Source organism: Oryzias latipes, chromosome 15 (assembly GCF_002234675.1).
Source record: "Oryzias latipes chromosome 15, ASM223467v1".
In the NCBI taxonomy this organism is placed as follows: Eukaryota; Metazoa; Chordata; class Actinopteri; order Beloniformes; family Adrianichthyidae; genus Oryzias; species Oryzias latipes.
Window position 1 is genome coordinate 10,810,099 of NC_019873.2, and position 21,596 is coordinate 10,831,694.

Consider the following 21,596-nt stretch of genomic DNA (forward strand, 5'->3'; position numbering starts at 1 on the left):
ACAGAAACGACAGTCACCAAGCAGCCAGTAAACAACGACAAACAATGTCATGTCTGTTTAAAGGAGATAATCACATTAATATTTGTTTTTAATTGTGTTTATTACTTTATATTTTTATATCATTTTATAGATGAGTAATATGACCTTGCTTATGTAGTTTAGCAGTACTTCTAATTGAATTCATATCAGTCTGGTTAACAATTAATCTTCACAACAAATACTACATTTTAAGACCCAAAAACTTTAAGAGTGCCACATTAGTTTTTGGTATCTTTTCTTGAAAGTTTATCTAGTTTATCAACTTTGTCTGCAGAACTCAAATAATAATCCAAATTTTCAAACGCGTTACAAATACTTGGTCATTTTAAAACTGTCAATAAAATTGTCAATGAAGGTTTCTATTTATCCAGGTGATCTTGAAGTGGAGTTGTGGCATTTAGACGTAAAATATTACTTAAAATGTTTAACAACTCCTCCAAGTAGCTTCATTTTGAGTGGTGAAAAAATTCAAGAAAAATATTTTTAAGTTCCACTCCATTGATCTATTTTAATGGTAATTATGATTATGCTGTTTTAAGCCAAAATCAAAAACCTGTGTCATTTTCTAGAACATAGATACTGATCAGCGGCAGTAGTTCATTAGAAACTCACCTCCGAGCTGTGCCTGGGACAGAGCGGAGTAACAAGCCCCTACTCCCCCCTGTTGCTGAGAGCCATCTATTTACACACTCTCCCACTAGCTTACAGCCCCACACAATGCAAGTGCACGTGCAACAAAAATGGTGAGCAATATTGGAGATATCCAGCAGAACAGTTTTAAATCAGATACCAGTTCAGACAAGGAAAACAAAGGCGCACATGGATCTCACTGTCTGCAAGTGGATGCATCAAATGCAGTTTTAAGCTGAACTTTCTTTATACTGCACATGTCTTCTGTCTTAAAAAAAAAAGGCCACAAAAACATGTTAAAATTATCATCTGAGTGGGAGTTTAAGTCCACATGCCATGACTCCACTTCATTGAATATATGTAGTAAAAATCATCCACTGAATCATGTCAAATTATTTAAAACTTGTATGATGGATCTTTTAGCCATGTCTGGTACTGCGTTGTCTTCTCCACTACTGATGTCTGATTATGACTTTCATTGAATAATTTATTCATTAAAAAAACTCACTGACTAAGTTTGATGGGTATGGTGGCCCTTTAATTAAATACTGTATCAGATATTATGTGCTGCAGTGACTACTTGCTGTTATGAACATTCAGTTCGTTACTTCCTTGAATAAACATATTTCCTCAATGATCATAAAGGTCAGTGAAGCATCAGGCAAAGAACTGCCACAGAGGAATCCTCATAAATATTGTGGAATGACACCTTTCGCTGTTTCAGCTCCAATTTTGATCAAGCATTCATAATAAAAAGGTTTGACTTCACCCCACCAATAAAACTGTCATAAAAACTTCCCCTCATCCACGGAAACAATGAAACTGTGGTCATGCGCAAGTATAAGGTCAAATCTCAACAGTTCAGGTCTGCAACTCTGACATAGTGCCGCAGCAGTTGCTGACCCTCGACCCCGACATATGTGGAGCAGCTTTGTCCCAGTTAGCATTCTGCTGAGCTAATGGGGATAACTCAACACTAACTGTGATCTAATGGTCCGCATAACAAGACTGTCCGAGCCTGTGTCTGCGCTAAATGAAGCGCACCGTGGATTAATACAAGAGACGTGGTCACACAGGAAGAGGGTAAGGGGCGGCCGCAGACGGCAACAAAGAAAAACTGTGTCAGAACAACAATGGATCAGGAGCTGCGAGCTGCCACGCTATGACATGGGCTCCATAGATCTAATACTTTGATCCATTTTATTTTTTCTAATGGACACTGAGAAACATAGAAACATAAATTAATGGGGGGGCACTACAGATAGACATGTCGATGGATATTGCAAGTGTCTTGGACAATTTCCAACCAAGACGTTGAAGAAAAAAAAGGTAGCAGGATGGCCAACCAGTAGTTCCAAGAACAGCAGAATAACACCGTAAACATGTATAAACCAAATTCTTGGTTTTCAAGTTTATAGACCCACTCCGATTATAAAAATGGGGTTTTGGGTATTTTTCTTATGATGGAGGACATTTATAAAGAAAATTAGGTTTAAAATTGCATTTCTGAGTATTTTCTTTATTCAAATCACAGTAAATCAGGAGCAGATGAAAAATATTGTTTTAAAATGAGCATATTTCGAACATAGAAAATACAATGGCCTGGCCATAAGCTCCCTGTTCTGCTCCATTCTGATGCATCCACTTGTAGACAAATGGATCCATGGATGTTGTTGTTTTTCCTCGTCTGAGCTGAAATGTGGCTCAAAATTGACGGCTGGATAGGTCCAATATTGCTCGCCGTTTTTGCTGCACTGCAAAGTTAGGTGTTTAGGTAATGTTTAGTAAGACAGTAATGTAAGCAATTACTGTTTTTGTTTTTATAATGTTGTTCCTGTTATTGAATATTATTTATGGTGTGTTACTACGTGCAGATTTATTAAACTTAGCAAACCAAAGGCACCTCTGATCGGGGTTGTATCATAAAATGTCTTTCTGTTAGAAGCAGAAATTGGGTTAATTAACAACAGGAAAAGTGATTATGATTGGGTAAGGCAGTGTCATGTTTTGTTGCCTCCCAATCGGAGGAGACATTGTTTTACACACAAGCCTGGATTCGTCACACACAGTCAAAGAAGCTGTAGAAAAGTTCAAAACAGCCTGATAAAAGGTTGGTATTTTCTAGCTGAAAATGTAAACACAATTTCCAGATTACTTGTGTAATATTGTGAGAGTCAAGTCTATTCGTTTTGCTACTGCAAGAACTTTTCATTTTACTTTTGAAAAACAATTACAGATGTTTACCAGATCAGTGTTTTTTGACTACAGAGTTAAAAACTCTTCGTGTTATTAAAAATGTTTACTTTTGCTATGAAAATATTTGTTAGTGCTTTTTTGTTTACTTTCCGGTTGTCTCAGGTAGTTAGGATTTTATTATTTTTGTAATTAAATTTAAACTTTTAAATCTTTAGCTGTATACTTTTTTCACAAAGAAAATAAATGCAAACAGGTTTTAAAATTTGTTGATGTGTAATCAGTATTGAATGTTGTCTACATGTCTATTTGACTCGATTCAATTGATTTGTGAAACTAGTAATCAACCATAACTAATCATTAACATTACAGTGACACAAAGATACCAAAAAAAAAACTTTAACCGACATTATTGTTGATATACTTTGATACTGCACATGATTTGTTTTTTCATATAGTAGATGGAGAAAAACAGCACATTGGGGTGTATTCCGACTGGAAAAACCGGTCCTGAACCTTTCGTTTGGTCTGTATTACGACTGCCGTCAAGCGGCCTTTCCTGATTCAATCCAAAGCATGTACACAAAACCATGCGATTAAAGATCAGAGCATCCTGGACAATCCCAGACATCCTTTGCACAACACGATGTCAGGTCAGAGGAGCACACGGAGTAATAGACTCCTTTCACTGCGCTGCAGGACAGAGCGCTTTAAGAACTCATTTGTCCCTACAGCTATCAGGCTGTTTAATGAACCTGCCTGATATGAACTGATATTATTTTGTGAACTGTCTTTTTACTGTTGTTTGTTGTGTGTGGTTGTGTGTTTTGCTACCGGACACCTGAATTTCTCCTTTGGGAGATTAATAAAGTTTATATCTATCTATCTATCTATCTCTTCAATCATTGGTCAGGAATAACAAGGATGAGGCAAAGCAGCTAGAGGCAGAATTTATGGAAGTCCTGCGCCTGCAAACTTTTATTCGCATACCTTCATCCCCGATGTCTCCTCATCACTGCAGTTGCTAGCATCCTCTGAGTTAAAGCACACATGGCACGTCTCCTTACCAGTAACCGCCTTCCAGCTTGCAAGTACCAAAGTAACAAGTAAAGAGTGTTCTTCCCGACAAAACCGATAATTGACATTTACATTTTTAATAAGTTGACTATCCGTAAGGATTACAAAGCACTGCATTTCCGCCTTCTTCTTGTTGTTTTGACCCGCCCTCATAGTTCCTGGTCAATGACTGACAAGATCTTTAGTCGTGTGGTTTTGTTTGCAAGCTTTGGTCTGTAACTGAATGGTCTGCTTGTTGCCAGTCTGAATACAGACCAAACGCAATTCAATCCTTTGCTCTTGATGCGGAACAAAGGTTTTTTCAGTCTGAATACGCCCTTGGACTCCACTTTAAACTTTATCTTTGTCTTCAACTTTTTCTTCTGCTCAATTGGGGGCCTAGTTATGGGGGCGACACTTTAAGCAAAGATACCCGGAATACCCTCTACCTGACTACTTCCTCCAGGTCCTCTGGGGGACCCTGAGGCGTTCCTAGACTTGCCAAAAGATGTAGTCACTCTCTAGCGTGTCCCAGGTGTTGCCCTAAATCTATTCATACAGGGACTAAATTCCATTTAGTGAGGCTCCCCAGATCAAATACTCTCAGAGCAGTCTTCACAGCACACCATAAGAGCCACCGTCGATCTCTGCCTCCAAATCAACAAAGACGTTTGGAAGAGCGAACTCCCATGAATCTCCAGCACCCTATGGACAGTGAAAAGCTGGTCCACTGTTCCACGATCAGGACAAAAAACACACTGTTTTTCCTGAATCTGAGGTTTGACTATCAAATAAATTCTCCTCTCCAGAACTCTTGAATAGACTTTCCTGGGAAGGCTGAGAAGTGCGATTCCATTGTTGTTGAAACAAACCTTCTGGTCCCCTTATTTAAAAAACAAAAGGGTAATGCTACTTCACTCTGAATATTCATGGTTACCAAACAATGCCGCAGTCAATTTCAACCATCACCAGCAATTTGTCACCAAGGAGTTCTTCAACTACCCCAGTGAATTTAGCCCAGGTGATGGACAGCTCCACTCTGGAGTCCCCAGCCTCTACTTCCTCAACAGAAGATGTATCAAAGGGTTGAAGAGATACTCAAGTTTTTATTGTTTTTTTAACCACTCAACTCATCTCTAATCCAAGTTAACGGCTACCGACCGGCAACAAAAACGGTGCCAGCAGGAAACTGCTTCCTCCTCAGGGGAAGGGGAAGTAGGAGTCCCATCAGCCAGTCAAGCCCTTCTTCCTTCTTCAGCTTGATGGCAGCCCTAACTTCTGGTGTCCACCCCCATCACCGGTTTAGAAATAGCACAACTAGTACCAGAGACCTTACAACCACAGCTCCAAACAGCTGCAGAGACAACTGCTTCTTCAGAAATAAAAATTAGGGGGGACAATCTGGTTTTAGTATGCCAGTGAAAGCTGTGCAATTGCATAAAGAATCTTGAATCTATCTGGATAAAACCTTCATCAGCCCCTCATCATATTCATAAACATACATGCAGATGCTCCTCTGCCGTTTTTAATGGTCCTCCGTCAATAAGGGCCTCTTTTATCCCACTGTTTGATGATGGCAATGAGCATATTAACCCACACGTGTATAGAAATATTACTGTATGTGTATTAAAATCCCTTAAGATGCATAATCTTATGTTTTTGCCATGACAACAAACACTGAGATAGAGTAAACCATGTCCATGATGACAAGGCAACACGCCACCTTTTAACTGCTTGTGCATATCCATCTGTAAAAAAACCAAAAACAAATAATAAAACCAATCTGTCCTTTTAAGCAATCAGGATATAACGGAGCCCTGCAACAGAGCTGCAGAAGCGAGCAGATTCTGTGCCGCTGATGTTATTAAACTGCTGCAGTCTGTGCGGGCTGAGCGGCTTTTGCCTCAATAAGTGGTCCGTGGAGCTTACTGGGTTAAACTCCTGGCTGGCTGTCAGTGATCTAATAGTCCGCCTGAGAGCTTGAGCGCGGGCTAAATTAAACGCTTTGTGGATTAAAACAAGCGAGAGCGAGTCATAATATAAATGAAGACGGCAGACAAAAGCTGCTAATGCAGAGAGGAATAAATATACAGAAAATGTTAAAATTAAAGAAGAAAATGATATACAGATGGAAAAATTCAAAGAATATTTAGGAAAGTTACAAAATTGTGTTTTGCTAAACATTTACCAGTAGAAACTCTACAATGACAGTTCTTAAACCCTAGTAAATAAAGACAAATTATTCTTTGAAACAAGGATGAACAGGCAAAGAAAGACTACAAACACATGGCTGCTAAACTGGACCACAGGGTTCTGAAAAAAAAACAACTTTTTTTAACATTTGTGTGATGCAGGTCAGGCACTTCCTGAAGGTGGACTCAGGACAGAACTGCATTTCTTCAAAAGCTTAGCAAAACACTACTAAAAAAGAAACAAAAACTTTGAAAGTAGCATCTGATCTAATGTTTAGAATGTGAGTTTAGTTTCTTGTTTTTTTTTAAACAGCAATGATGTATGTTTATGTGTTTTTAAAATGAATAAATATAGTTAAATACAAGCTAAATAAATAAATAAATAAATTAGTGTTTATTTTAGCATAAATCTTAAGTAAGATCATTTCTAAACATTCCTACAGTACAGTAGCAAGTCACTTTAAGACCCACTCAGACGAAAATCCTGTTTTTGGTGTTTTCTACATGATCTCGTAGCAATTTTCTTATAATTGAGGACATATTTATCGAAAATTCAGTTAAAAATGATATGTTTGAGTACCGGTATGTCTTTATTTAATTAGTTGTGAATCAGGAGCATGCAATAAATAGCGGTTTGAAAAAGATCATATTTGTGAGGTAGAATATATGCTGGCCGGGCCACAAGCTCCCTGCTCTGCTCCATTCTGATGCAGCCATTTGCAGACAAATAGATCTATGAACGTCTTTGTTTTCCACATCTGAGCTGGTATCTGCCTCTAACCCGTACAATTTTTGTTGCACCAGTAATGTCAGGTTGGAGGTGTGAAGGGCTGTAAGCTACTGGGAGGGGGCATGAACAGTGAGCTCTCAGCTAAGAGAAGGGAAAGGGGGCCCACAACTCAGTAGTGAATTTTAAATGAATTTCTGCTGCTTTGCAGAAACTATGTCAGAGAAAACTTCACTGTTTTTTTATTTTAGTTTAAAATGACAATCATAATTTAAAGGACCCCTGGAAACACTTTGACAGTAGATCAACAGGTGATTGGAGTGGGACTTTAACACATCAGCAATCCGATCATCAGGGACAACCAGCTACCATTGAAACTATCAAAACTGTTACAAAACAACAGCAAACATCTATTATTTTCACAATCAAAAATCTTTTTGCTTGGCTGCATTCCAGAAAACTTCAATCAGTATGACAGCAGCAAGTGTTTTATTGCATTTTAGCACGCGAGCACGCGTGGAAAAGAACAAAAAAAACCCTAGATGATCCTGAGCACAGACACCTGCAGGGCGATCTATTTGCAGACAATGTGGCGTGGACGACGCTCTCAGACGACCTCCATAAAGTTTGGGCAGTTAGTCGACATGCTGTGGGGTCGGAGGTCATGCTCTGCTCTGAACCGCCTGTGGTTCCTGAAGCAGAGCAGCCGTGTCCTTCCTCTGGAAAGGAAGACGGTACGCAATCACGCTTCTATGACCAGTTCAGTCACACACGGGGGAACAGACATTGGTCAAATGCATCCACTGCCCAACATCCAGAGATATTTTAAAACACATTTACTTGTAATTGTTTAGAAATTAATGCTTTAACGTTTTTTAAAACTGTATGTTTTGGGTAATTTGACAATCGCATAGGGGAAAAGAACATTTTCCACAAAATAAAGAGAAAAATGTGATTTTTTTCTTCTTCTTAAGTGAATTTTAAGGTGACACCCGCCAAAAAATTTAGTTATAACAAATTTTAACAGATTTAGTTGAAAAACAACAGAAACGGAAACAAAAAAAAAAGAGTAAAGAGGAAAAAAGTCATTCTCTTTAAAAAGAAATGGCCTACTCCTCTAAATGCTGTACTTTCTCATCATTGCAGGTCTTTTTAAACAAAACTACAACTCAAGCACACAAGACAAAAGTGGAGCGGACTAATTCCTGGTAAGACCTGTGCTTCTGCGGGGCTTAAAGGAGTTGGAAGCTGGTAAAATCTGCTGCTGAGCCATCGCAAACTTGAAGCCCATTAGGACACGTACGCACTCACAAAGCAATAATACGCTCAAATGAACACAAATAGTACACGAGGATTCCCACAGAAAAGCACTGCCGCACACACACCCACACACTCAAGTGAGGCTGAAAAGCAGATTTCCACTCGATCAACACTTTTCCCAATGCCGGGGTCGGGGGTCATATGCCAGCAGCAAATGCACCGTTTGGCCACTTTACTGACACAAATACAAAAACTAATTGAAGCCTCTGTGTGTCAGTGTGTAGATATGGGATGGATTTAAATAAGAGCAACCAATACAAACAGCCTAGAGCTGCAACCAGCCTTTTTTCTCCCTGTTTGACTGAGATATTTTAGTCCATTAAGACTTCTACTTTAGTTACTTTTTTGTACTGTAATTTTTTAGTATGGATCCTTTTCTTTGTCTATCAGTGCCATCACCTGCCGCGTAGGCTTAAAAGACACAAAGCTGCAAAGGAAAAAAAATTGTAGTAAGGGAGACTTATGTTTTCTCTCTTATTTTATGCTAACAGACACCTTGTTAGCGTTCCAGGAGGTTCTCACGGAGCAAAGTGGCACTGTTCTTTCAAAGCTGCTCACAAAGTGCTGCATGTCAAAGCTGCAGGGCTGTAGTCTCGTTTCCAAAGCTTTAACCTGACTCAGGCCCTCTGTGGCACAGCAGCCTCAAACATGATGCTGCCGCCCCCATGCTTCCCAGTTTTCCCTCAAACGTAACATTGACCACCACATTTACAAACAAATGTAAAACTTAGTCTAGATAATACCACACCACACACATCTTTTTGAATACCAGCATGATGCAGTGCATTGATTTCAGAGTAAACAATTCAATCTGACCTGAAAAAATGACCCCCATCACATGTATCTTATCATTATATTGCATAGTGTTTGTGATTATATTTTTGTCATTCTACAAAAAGAGTCACAAAGCCTTTTATTCTTTAGAAAGTTAGAGTTTATGGAGATCAAAATGATGGATAGACATAGCAGATAGGCGATCGTAAAATCTTTAGAAAATATGGTGGGAGCACCCACGTCTGTCTTTGTGTTGTTTTTGCAAATGAAATGTTTAACTAATTTTAGGTTTTGAAATTGGCTTTTCTGCCTAAGATAGTCAAATAAACATGTTAACATGTCTGCGTCTTATTCTGCTTACGGGTTCGTCTGATAAAGATCAGAATACTGATGGATTTCTAGACATCAAAAGTGGCCAAACAGTATTCCAACCACAGTACAAGTCAGTACTAAATCAAGGAACCACTTTATAACCTTACAATCTTTAAGGTCAGCTGTTGTTTTAATGAAAGGACGGATGGGGAGCAAAATACAAACTCACCCAAACGAGTAGAACTGACTGGGCTTCTTCATCGTCACCCAGGAGCTGACGAGACAGGTGATCAAACTGCAGGTGAGGGGGGAGGGTGGGGGTGATGGCAGGAAAACGGGGATAGAGAACAATAATTGATCCGATGGAAGGAGACAGACTGCAAATAAGACGTGTCCCTGAGAGACGAGTGGCAGATGAAAAGAAACAGCAGAGAGGTCAGCTGAAGTTCAGCTTCTCTCCACTTTCATTCACTTTTTCCCCATGAAGTCAAGAAACTATTGAAAGCTCCTGCATGTGTTTGATGCAAACAGTGTTAAACAGAAATTAGAGTGCTTACCTGAAGAGGTCAAAGATGGTGAGGTACGTGTAGGCAGTTAAAGCTGCAAGAAAACAACAACAGAGGTCAGTCACTGGACACAATCCAGTTCATGCTGTGAGAAAAAACATCACAAAAACACCAGGGAATGCTTAGTCAACCACTTTAAGTTTTGCCTTAGTCACAACTGACCCCCTAATGGGGGAAGCCGGGCTGTCGAAAGGGCATGCAGGTGGCCCGCACAAAGTATTAAGGTTGTAGACCAGTTAGGAAGAGTATGCTGCGAGCAGCAGGTCGTAGCAAACACTTACAGAACACGCAAAGATGAGTAAGGGTGAAGTAGGATTTTGTGGTTCCACACCGACTGCGAGAAATTAGAAAATTAAACAAAAAAAACAGTGTAGTTTGTGCCTCTATCCTACGGCACTTGGGTGTCGCCTACACACCCCATGCGGGCAGCCTTTGTGTGCGAACAGTAGACTAGAGTGCAGCATTAGGGCACTGAACGACAACATCAGCCGAATGTCATAAGTTTGTGTGACAATGTATTCACCACAAGCACAATGGAACAATCAATTTTTGTGAGATCCCCTGAGGTGGCCGTACGAGCCACAAGGGAAATGTAAAGGACAAACTGGGCATGTGACGCGTGTTCATAACGCACTAAACGTGGGTTCTTGAACGCCCATGGTGTTCACACTGGACACACAGAGAGGGGCATGTCCGCCACCTACAGTTGAAAGAGGTTTGGTGCGAAATTTCAAAGCTTTTCACTTCTATTCCGATGTGTGTAAGACTTGGGCTACGTTCACACTGCAGGCTGAAACGACCCAATTCCGATTTTTTTGCCCCTATGCGACCCAATTCCGATCTTTTCATGACAGTCTGAATGACACAGATCCGATCTTTTTAAATGCGACCCAGGCCACTTGGGTTTTCCGTCCTGAATCCGAAACGTATCCGATCTTTTCAATTGCGGCCGCCGTCTGACCGGCCAGGCCAACTAAATCCGAATCGTACGTCATCGATACGCAACAAACGTCATCATTCTGCGTTGAAATAGGCGGGAACGAGAACGTAAACAGCAACCACGGCGGACGATGCTGCAGAGACCCGTCAGTGGAAGGGAAGCAAAGTCACGGATTGGATTAATATTTGGGGTGACAGCACTATTCAGGCAAAACTCCAGGGCTCTTATCGCAACCGGGCGGTTTTTGAAAAAAAAATTAACAGCTTAATGGCTGAGCGTGGTGTTGAACATTTGTCACGAGTACTTTTTTTTCTTTCTCCCCTTCCCGACCGTGGTCAAAAGCGCGGGGGACCCAAGGCGGATCCTCCTCCTCCTCCCTGTTCTGACCATTAGATTCTCCAGGATTCTCCGGAATGGGTTAATAAAGAGTCCATAGCATTTATTCTGGGGGAAACCTTCTTTTATTACCGTTGTCCTTCCTCCGTAACACACAACATGAATGCGCGCCCACACTGCCCCCCCCCCCCCCCCCATTCTCTCCCGCTGCACGCGCTCTTCCCCTCTCCCTTACACAAGCGCGCGCGCGTGGGCCCAGTACATACACATTCCCATTCCACAACAGTGGTTACAGACGATCCCGGCTCCAATGCCTTCTTAAAAATGGGAAGATTGTAATTGTGCTGGCCCCTTTGTGAAAATAAATTTATTAATGAAAAAAGAGCTGTTGACAACACTGTTGTTGACATCCATGTTAACGTTAGCTACTTCCGCAAACAACGAGTGAGGTCATTCGACGTTGAGTACTCTTTTGGGCATGCGGGTCAACTCTGGGTCGTTTCACGGTCACACTGTATATCACAAAAGTTCGGATATACTTGGAAATGTGAACGGTCTAGCAAACAATTTGGATTTTTCCAAAAAAATCGGAATTGAGCATTAAGCCCTGCAGTGTGAACGTAGGCTTGGTGTCTGTCACAAAACTCCTGCCGAGCAAACTGCAGGTGGGGGTTGGGGGGGTCACACTTTAGTAAGTTCAAAGGGACGCCATCCATACGTCACTAACAAGTCCAATTCCCTGATTCATTAAAAATAGACCTGGTTTAACATTCAATCCTCGTTCAATGGCAGCACGTTTTGTAAGTAGAACCCCAAAACAGAACATTTCAAAACAGAAATGTAACAATGAGTGAACGCGGGTTTGGATTTTTGAATGCAGGTGCTTGAAATGTGCATTTAAATGGATTTGCAGACGTTTGATTGGAAGTCAAGGGCTGTGTGATCGTAGCCTCAGACACATCTGCGCTTCCTTTAAAATGCAGCCGCTCTATCTACAACCCTCCCAAAACCTGCAGCACCTGTACAGGTCATATATATGGGTGCTTATTTTAATTTTTTTATTGGAACTGGATGGGATACGTCAGCCACTGTGTACAACTGAAATGCTTTTCCATTGTTGTGACTCGGCAAGCGCTTCTGCTGAGTCAGGCTCAGAGGACTGTGGCTTGGAGAGCGGACAGAGCACAAGCCAAGAGGTTAGTTAGCTAGTAACTAAACCAATCAGCCGGTCAACCAAGAACTTAATGAGTGGGTTAACCAGTTGAATAGCGGTCTGCCTTAGACAATGCAAACTTGCCGGTCAATCTACGAACCTGCCTGCCTGCAAACGCGTCCGTCTGTCTGTGGGTCTTAGTGCCTGCCAGCCAGCTTTCTGTAATCAGGTTGTGCTGACGGGGGGGGGCGGCGGAGGATTAGAGCAGCTTTGTGCTGAGAGGAACATTTTGTTTCCCCACTTCCAGCGTCCATGTTGGCCAACCTGACGCCCCGTAATCCTGACAGAGACAGCCAGCGGCAAAGAGCCGCAGAGACAGACAGGCTGACAGACAGACAGACAGGCAGGCAGGACAGAGACTGAGTGACAGATCGACAGACAAAGGAGCTCTGAGGAAGACAGATGGATAGATGAAACATCAACGCAGGAAGACAGGCACAGAGAGAGACAGAAGACTGGAGATGTGGACAGACAGGGGAAGAAAGAGCGGCAGGAGTCCAGAACTGCAGAAAAGTTAACGGCCCAACCGCGTTATAATGAAATGTAAACGGGTTTTATTTAAACAAAGATGGCAGAATAGATCCACTGTGGGCACGGCAGATTACAGAGAAATAAGAGCCGATCTGCTGGAGCTTAATCAACCTCAGTGTGAACACAGCACTGGAACACAAAGCTGGACAACAGAGCAGTGAGCTATCTGATAATCTGGTGCTGCCTCAGAGAATTACTCCCAGTAAAGGAATTAACTGCAGCAGAAATGACTGAGCTGTTCAAACACAGGCACCTTTACTTTAAAAAGCTGGACAACTTCACCCTTTTCCTGAAAACACCAGAAATGAGGCCAATCACAAGAATATCATGTTTAGATCAGGGCTCTGAAACAATCTTTTCTCCCATTTGATGAAAAAAACTTGTTTAAAATTGTAGAGATCTTTGTATTTCTTCCAAATATATTATAACAAATCACCGATTGAAGGATTTTGTAAAAGAATTGTATCCTAATCCATTCAGAAGTATTACAACACAACATTTGCTGTTTGATATATTTGTATTTGAGGGTTGCAAAGATTACCATCTTTCTGACATCAATGTTTCATAGTTTGAAAAATATAAACATAATTCTGTCAGATTAAAGGGGATCTGTTAAATTTTCAGATTTATACCTCACTATAATGTTTGGTCTTTAGAAGACACATGGGCTAAATGAACCCTGCAACAGACTGCCAACACCTCCAGGGTGTAACCCGCTGGATGTCTTGGAGTACCGTATTTGTCAGAGCATAAGACGCACTCAAAATCCCTCAATTTTCTCAAAAGTTTATACTTCGATGCACCATATGGGTGGATTCTGTTTGCGATTACTGACCTGGAACCAATTTCATGGATACACGGTGCTTAAAAATCTGTCAAATATCTTTGTACGACTCGTAAACGACAAAGCTGCAGCACTTGATGGATTGTTGAAGCATCCAGTCAGGAGTCTGGTGGAGTACTGGGCTTCAACATAATGAACTGATAAAATTAGTGTATTGTTTTGTATGTTATGTACTACAATTGTTCAGTGTTGAGTTATTGTGATAAGACACCAAAACTGAAATTGAACAGCAAAATAAATTGTGGATTGTATCTTTTGCTGAATCCATCTTTCTTTTCCCTTTTTTTTAATAAAGCGTCTCGTCTCTCCTGGAAGATCAATGAGTCTCCATTTCACCATGTTGTGTCGAATTAAAAGCAGCAGACAATAAAAGCAATAATAATACAAAGGCTGACATCACAGTGACCCTGAAATGGGCCGGACCAAATCAATAGGCGGGCTGAAATTTCCAATCGTCTTGCAGGGGTAGGTTTACAAGTGCATTGTCGCACATGCACACACACAGACACAGAGTGAGAGACAAAACCTGATCGAGTTTCTTCAGAAGTCTCAGGCTTACAAACACTGACGCCCAAAGGACGAGAGGATGTGACACCCAGAGAATAACAGCAGATCTGACGTTCGTGTACAAGAAAAGAAAAAAAACACACAACAAAAATACAAAGACACACACTGAAACACAAATACATACACAGAAAAGGAAACCGTTGGTGAATGTTTTCATTCATTCATTCAGGCGAGGCCGTCTTAAGGTTGAGTTGTGGAATCTAAACTTTGTCGTCACTTCTTGAAACATTTTGCAGATAATCCAGGTTAACGTCATCAGTCTGACTAAGTTTTTAAAAGTTTTTAAAAAAAGTTTTTAAAAAGACAAGTTCAGGGGAGACAACCCAACTTTTAAAGCACTAATAAAACACAAAAGCACTGATACACACAAATACATGCACAGATACACACTGAAACACTGATACACACAAATACATGCACAGATACACACTGAAACACACAAAAACACGGATACATGCACAGATACACACTGAAACACTGATTCACACAAATACATGCACAGATACAAACTGAAACACACAAAAACACAGATACACACAAATACATGCACAGATACACACTGAAACACACAAAAACACGGATACATGCACACTGAAACACACAAAAACACTGATACACACAAATACATGCACAGACACACTCAAACACACAAAAACACGGATACATGCACAGATACACACTGAAACACTGATACACACAAATGCATGCACAGATACACACTGAAACACTGATACACACAAATACATGCACAGATATACATTGAAACACACAAAAACACTGATTCACACAAATACATGCACAGATACACACTGAAACACACAAAAACACTGATGCACACAAATACATGCACAGATACACACTGAAACACACAAAAACACTGATACATACAAATACATGCACAGATACACACTGAAACACTGAAACACACAAATGCATGCACAGATACACACTGAAACACTGATACACACAAATGCATGCACAGATACACACAAGAACACTGATACACACAAATACATGCACAGATATACATTGAAGCACACAACACATTCATACAAACAAATACATGAATAGACACTGACACACAAAAAAGATACATACAAATACATGCACTGAAACACACTGAAATACACAAAATCACCCATACACACAATACACTGATACACACAAAAACAACCACACATACACAAAAACATAAATACACAAAAGTACTAATACGCACATAGACATGCACAGAAAAACACAGAAACACACAAAAATCCAGACTTAAACACATCGAAAAACACAAAAATACGAAGACAAACTAAAACACACAAAAAACACAGACATAATTGCACAAAAATGCACTGAAACATGCAAAAACCGGGACCCAAGTATAGATTTAAAAACATCCGTACATGTGTTAACAAACAAAAAGAATCATCGCTTTGAGGAAACTTTTTCGTCCCTTCTTTAAGTGATTTTAAACTTTTATTCTGTCTGGTTTTGTCCTAAAGAAAATATAGTAACAGAGAAGAAAACACAAAGTGTTCAAAAAAGGGGGAGGGAGGGAAATCAGAGATAAAGACAAATGAGAGCAGAAACACAAGCTACAGGATAAATATTTAATGCTGTCTGCACTCAAGCAGCCCAAACACACACACACACTAAAGTCAGTGCACAAGCACAACTGTTCATAGCGAGTACTTTCCACCTCTTCTATTTTCAAAATTCATCAGCAAAAAAACCTAATTCATTTTAAAAACATTACAGATCTAAAGAATGTTCTCAACATAAAATCTAGGTTCCCAGAGGAACAAAAGCATTAGTTGGGATTAAGATTCATCAGCAAACGGCTGAAAACAGGGATCGGAGCATGGCGACCCCTGTGAGGTCAAACGTTTCTAAAGCTCCAAGAAAAAAATAAAACTTCATGAGGTCACCGAATTCTGTTGCCATTTTTGACACATAACAAGTCTCCCACAGCTGCTAAAAATAAAAAAAAAGTTGAAGTTGAATCACACAAAGGTTTTGAAAGCCATTTCAGGTTTTTCTCAGCCTGTTACCAACAGCCCAATCATTTTATATGAGTAACTGGATTTAAGAAGACCAAGCAAAAAGATTAAAACAGGGAATAAACTGGATTTTTTCCCCCATACATAATGACCCTCAGATGTCCACAGCCTTTTTCTTTCTACTTTACAATTTGCTCCGCCAAATGATCTTTAAAACTGTTTTTGTGGCACTGCTGATATCCACTGATATCCATCTTTTTATCTACCACACCAGTTTCTTTCTGTCTACAAATATTTTGTTATGATATTACGCAATAGTTCCACCATGATCTGTCTAACTAGTAGTACATTTGCCATTTCTTCCTACAAAAATAGCAAAAATTGAAAAATAATAATATAAAAATCTAAAAAACAAACAAACAAAAACAAAGCTAAGACAAGGTCAGAAAAGTATGAGAGAAGTCTAAAAACCTACACTAAACTATTCACAATATACCAAGATTTTTTTATATGGGGTATCACAATTATAGCATGTGCCATGTTTGCTTCTAACCAAAATGTTCAAAGCTATAAACTTTTTAAAACCTTCAAGCTAAAATTTTAAATTTTAAATGAAACGACACCAACAGGGTTGGCTTCATTCCTTCGTCGATGGGATTGGTAAACTCACCGCTGAGTTCAGGGACTACTGTGAGTTTGAAATTGCAGCATAAAAAAAACTGCAAATGTGTCAAATGCTTATGATTTTGCGATATAATTATACTGAAAATGCCCCAACTGTCAGAATTCTGATTGTGAAGTGCTAGAAAACTTTAAACACCTCATTGGTCACTTTGTTGTTTCTCTTTCTGGTCTCTACAAACCTTTGTCTGATTTGGACGATCCACAGTTGGATGAAATCCTGTCAGGAATTTACACCTCCAAAAAAATCATATCACTCAAACTGAAGCACACCTAAACACACAAGAGGGCCACAAGCTGAAAAAAAAGAAAAAACAAGGTTTCTTATTGGGCCAAAATGAAGCAGTGGGTGATCTCAGTCCGGCGTCTGTCCATATGCATAACCTCATCTCTGACTCACTTTTGATATTCTCCCTTTTCTGCGATTGTTCTAGCAAGAAAAAGGGTTCCGGACAGCAGAATATTATTTAACTTGACATGTATTGAGTATAAAAGGTGAAGGAATGTTATTAATGAGACCAGATTTCATAAAAATGTGAGGACATTCTTTTGGCTGCATTTTCCTCTTCACGGTGTGTCTTTTCAAAATTCTGTTGTATTTGTTGTAAAGAAAGGGATATGAAGGACTTCAGTAAAGATGCTGATCCAGTTAGTGGATTTGTTTAAGCAAATAAGTTGTCCATTTAGATTGTTTCTGGCCCTTAGATCCAGCAGATGTTAAAGAAAAACGTACAAAAAAGAGGTGGAAGTAGGACTTGCAGCAAACAGAAGATGAATGCCAGCAGTTCCGGTAAAAACAGAAAACTGAAACCTAGCCTGAACGCGTGCACGCACACACCATGTGGGTGTGCACGCTGTCAGGTTAGCTCGTTGGGGGGCAGATGTGAACTAAAAGCTTGTATCGAGCGTCTCAACTGCTGCGGCGAGGACGATCCGCTGGGACGAGGAAGAGGAGGAGCAGTCAGGACAAGGACAGAAGGGTGAAGCAAGGAATGACATGAGGACGATGAGTAGGAGGAAGAATGCACTGGCCCTTCAGACAGCCTGAAACTAGACCTGAGGTTTGCCTGTACACAAAAAGACACACACACAATCAAGGGCATGCACACAAACCCAGTGATCACAACAAGGCTGCTCAATATTTGCACACAAATGTACAGCAGGCGCCCGCGTAAACACGACAAAACCATCTGATGCACACACAAACACAGGTGTACAAACACGCACACACAAACACGCCAAAACACAACTTGTCATCCTCTGATTTGACAAGCGACTTCATTCTACATGAAACCAGATCACAGCTCCATTCTGGAGGAAACAGGATTTCTGCGGCAGCTGGCAGTGACATGTTAAACCTCCCGCCTCAGCAGGCCTTCACGCCCCCCCCCCGAGGCCTGACCTAGACCCCCTCCTAGGGATAATAATCAATATAACATCTTGCATTATGACCAAACAGAAAACTACTCAGGGGTTTGTTACAGAGGCTCCTGTTAAGCGGAGCTCCAAACTGTCCTCTCAGGGTTTCAGTCTTCCGAGCTAAAACATCCTGAACATTTTGGAAGCCTTTTTGGGTTAGTTTAGAGACATTGACTAATTAGGAACTAGACTAAGTGAGTGTGACATCATCTATAGAAATGGACTTACTTCAGTCTACAATCAAATGAAGTCAATTCAATCACCATTTCTTTTGCGATACGGACACCACCATGTTGGAGATCCATAAACAGTAATTGGTCCGAATTTACACCCCTTCCACTTGAAAGCAGGTGATCAAACGTTTCGAATGTTTAACGTGAGGCCGCCTACTTTATTGAGGAATCTGGTTGGTCAGCTTTAATGTGAATAAAAATTAGAATAAGCAAGACTATGTAAAAAAAGTCAACAGGTCAAGAAATGTTATTTCTAAAATAACTGAGTAATAGCTGTTTATTTCTCTATAGAAGTCTATCAGATTTTGGCTTCTTGACGCCAGCAGGAACTTCCTGTTTGGAACGTTGGGGGGGGCTTACTCAGCCCAGTTCTCACATACAGTCATGATGTGAGCAGTGTGAAAGCGCTTGAGAACCAGTAAAGTGATGTACAATTGAAGGCCATATATCATTTGACCATTTGCATGGTTGTGCAAATTAAACAGAGTGATGGCAGGAGAAAATCGTAATCAATTGGAATAAAAGTTTTGTTTAATCGGTTGACCCAAGTTCCAAACTGAACGCTCCCCGCAGACAGGCACGGAAGTTCCATGAGTCTCTAAATAAGGAATCCTGTGGGACAACATTCACACACATCATTGGTGTCTTCATGAGATCCAGTTCTTTTGAGAGCGAAGCAGATGTGGGGACTGTTTGGGGAGTAAGAGGAGCTGATCACAAACACACACAATCTGTGTGTGTGTGTGTGTGTGTGTGTGTGTGTTTATGTGCGAGTGTGTGCTGGCTCCTCTGAAGGCCCTGTGGGATGGGATGCTTCACCAGCTGTGTTCTGACACACAGGAACACTGAGGGCCTGGGGACAGCACACACACACACAGCTCAGATCACATGTGTGCACTCAACCATATCTAGATGAGGAGCAAACAAACTAATGGATATGCATACAAACACTGCTCTGCCGCACAACATGACTAACATGGTCTTCTGTTCAGATGTATTTATATCTTTGTGTGCAGACCGACACTTCCAGTGCTGAAGGCAGCGAGGTCCACATCAGAGTGGGCTTTTATTATTTGATGAGATAAAACAAATGTAATGACATAAACTGAGAAATTAAGCACAACAGGTACACAAAACTGGAAAATCTTTTTCTAAACAATCCCAGAGTGACGATGAGGAAGGTAGAAAGACGAAGAGGTGTACCTATTTGTCCAGGGAACAGACACTTGACCTGGTTTCTGAGAGCGGCTCTGGGCTGAAAAACAGCCAAACACACATATAAGCACACACCCGCACACATGTGTGCGTGGCTTTATTCTGGGCTAAAAGCTGCGTATGTAGAGACGATCGAATAAAACGTTAAAAACACAAACAAACACACTGCCGATGGCGCAGTCTCTCCACGTGTTTGTGTCATTTCCTGTGGAGTTTGGTGTTCCTATGAATCTTCAGGAAAACACAGATAAAAACAGGTTTTAGAGTCAGCAGATAAGCTCAGAGCCTGTTTGAACAATTAGGGGGTTGGGTCATTTTAACCAGAAAAATAAAACCTTAAGAAGTGACCTCTGATCCATTCAGACTTTAACCAACACTGACCACCTTAAGAGAGATATTTGACCTGATGAACAGCTGCGTGAAAAACACTAAGAAGCAATAAGTCTGCATAGCATTTGTGCAAAACAGGAACTGCGAGGATCAATACCTCTGTTTTAACATATCAGCTAATAAAAATGAAAAAAAAACAGAATACTGGATAATACTCATGACATACTTCTTCACTGTATGTTATTATTGTGTATTGAAACTTTTTTTCTTACTTTTTCAACAGACAGTTAGAAAACTGGAACGATATTAAAAGCAAATAGAAGATGGATAAAAATGGAAGACTTATAGATAATGTTAAAAACAGAATTAGAAGATGAAAAGAAGCAATAAAAAGAGAATAAAAAGAAAACGGGACAAAAAGAAGAAGTACAAGTAGTCCAAGGACTCCAATAGCATGACTTCTCCTGGTCTGGTAAAGCATTGGTAACAATTTTCTTTTGCTTTTTAATATAAAAACTTAAAACATTTATTTTGACAGTTATGGGGAAAATGCCTCTAGATTAAAATGCATTTAGTCCCCCTCCAATTATCTTTTGTTCTATTCAAAAAAAGTTTCCAGTAGTCTTTTAATTTTGATGATGCCGTTTTTAACCACAATCAAAAAACCTGAGTCATTTTCTAGGACAAAGTTTCTGCAGAGCGCCAAGAAGTTCATTAGAAATTCACATGTGAGTGGTGTGCAGGACCACTGGTCGGGGTAACCCCGCCCCATCCTTAATTAGAAAATGAAATGACATTTTTAAAAATTCAATGAAAATTGTGTTTTTTTGTGGGTTTTTAACATGTTCTTATCATATTTTTCTGATGATGGAGGACATATAACAAAAATGAAGATTAAACTTGCATTTCTGAATATTTCTTTATTCAAATTGTTGTGAATCAGCAGCAGAGGAAAAAATGCGGTTTGAAAAAGATCATAGTTACGCACAAACTACAATTGACAGGCCACAACCTTCCTGCTCCGCCCCATTCGGATGCATCCACTTGAAGTCCACTAGATCCATGTACGACTTTGTTTTCCTCGTCTGAGCTCACACCTGTACGGTTGGATAGCTCACCTTTTTTGTTGCAGCTGTAACATTGGTTTGAGGGTGTGAAGGGGCTGTATGACAGCGGGAGTGCATATGAAGAAAGAGATTATGGGTAGTCAGGACAGGCTTCCCCCGCACAAACAGTGCCACTCCTGCTAAACTCTGCTACTCTGCAGAAATTTTGTCCTAGACATAGTTTTGGCAAAAAAAAACACAATAATAATTGAGAGACCACTGGGAATAGACAATACAATAGATCAAATCAGTGTCAGAATAATTATAATATATGGTCCGGTATTGCATGTAAACTTGCTGTAAAACCTTCATCCCATATGGATTGCTAGAAATAGCACAAATCTGTTCAAAAAAGATGATTCACAAGTTTTCTACAAATTA

At 40.2% G+C, this 21,596-nt stretch overlaps 1 protein-coding gene across 2 annotated transcripts in view; it reads right to left on the reverse strand.

Moving 5' to 3' along the window:
- Window positions 1-21,596, reverse strand: part of slc30a6 (solute carrier family 30 member 6) — a 79,164-nt gene that overhangs the window by 33,156 nt on the left and 24,412 nt on the right. For both annotated transcript variants that reach the window (XM_023963160.1, XM_023963159.1), the window contains exons 5-6: window positions 9,801-9,843; window positions 9,473-9,538 (exon numbers count right to left, since the gene is read on the reverse strand). In XM_023963160.1, the coding sequence (XP_023818928.1) occupies window positions 9,473-9,538; window positions 9,801-9,843 (109 nt within the window). The remainder of the gene's footprint in view (window positions 1-9,472; window positions 9,539-9,800; window positions 9,844-21,596) is intronic.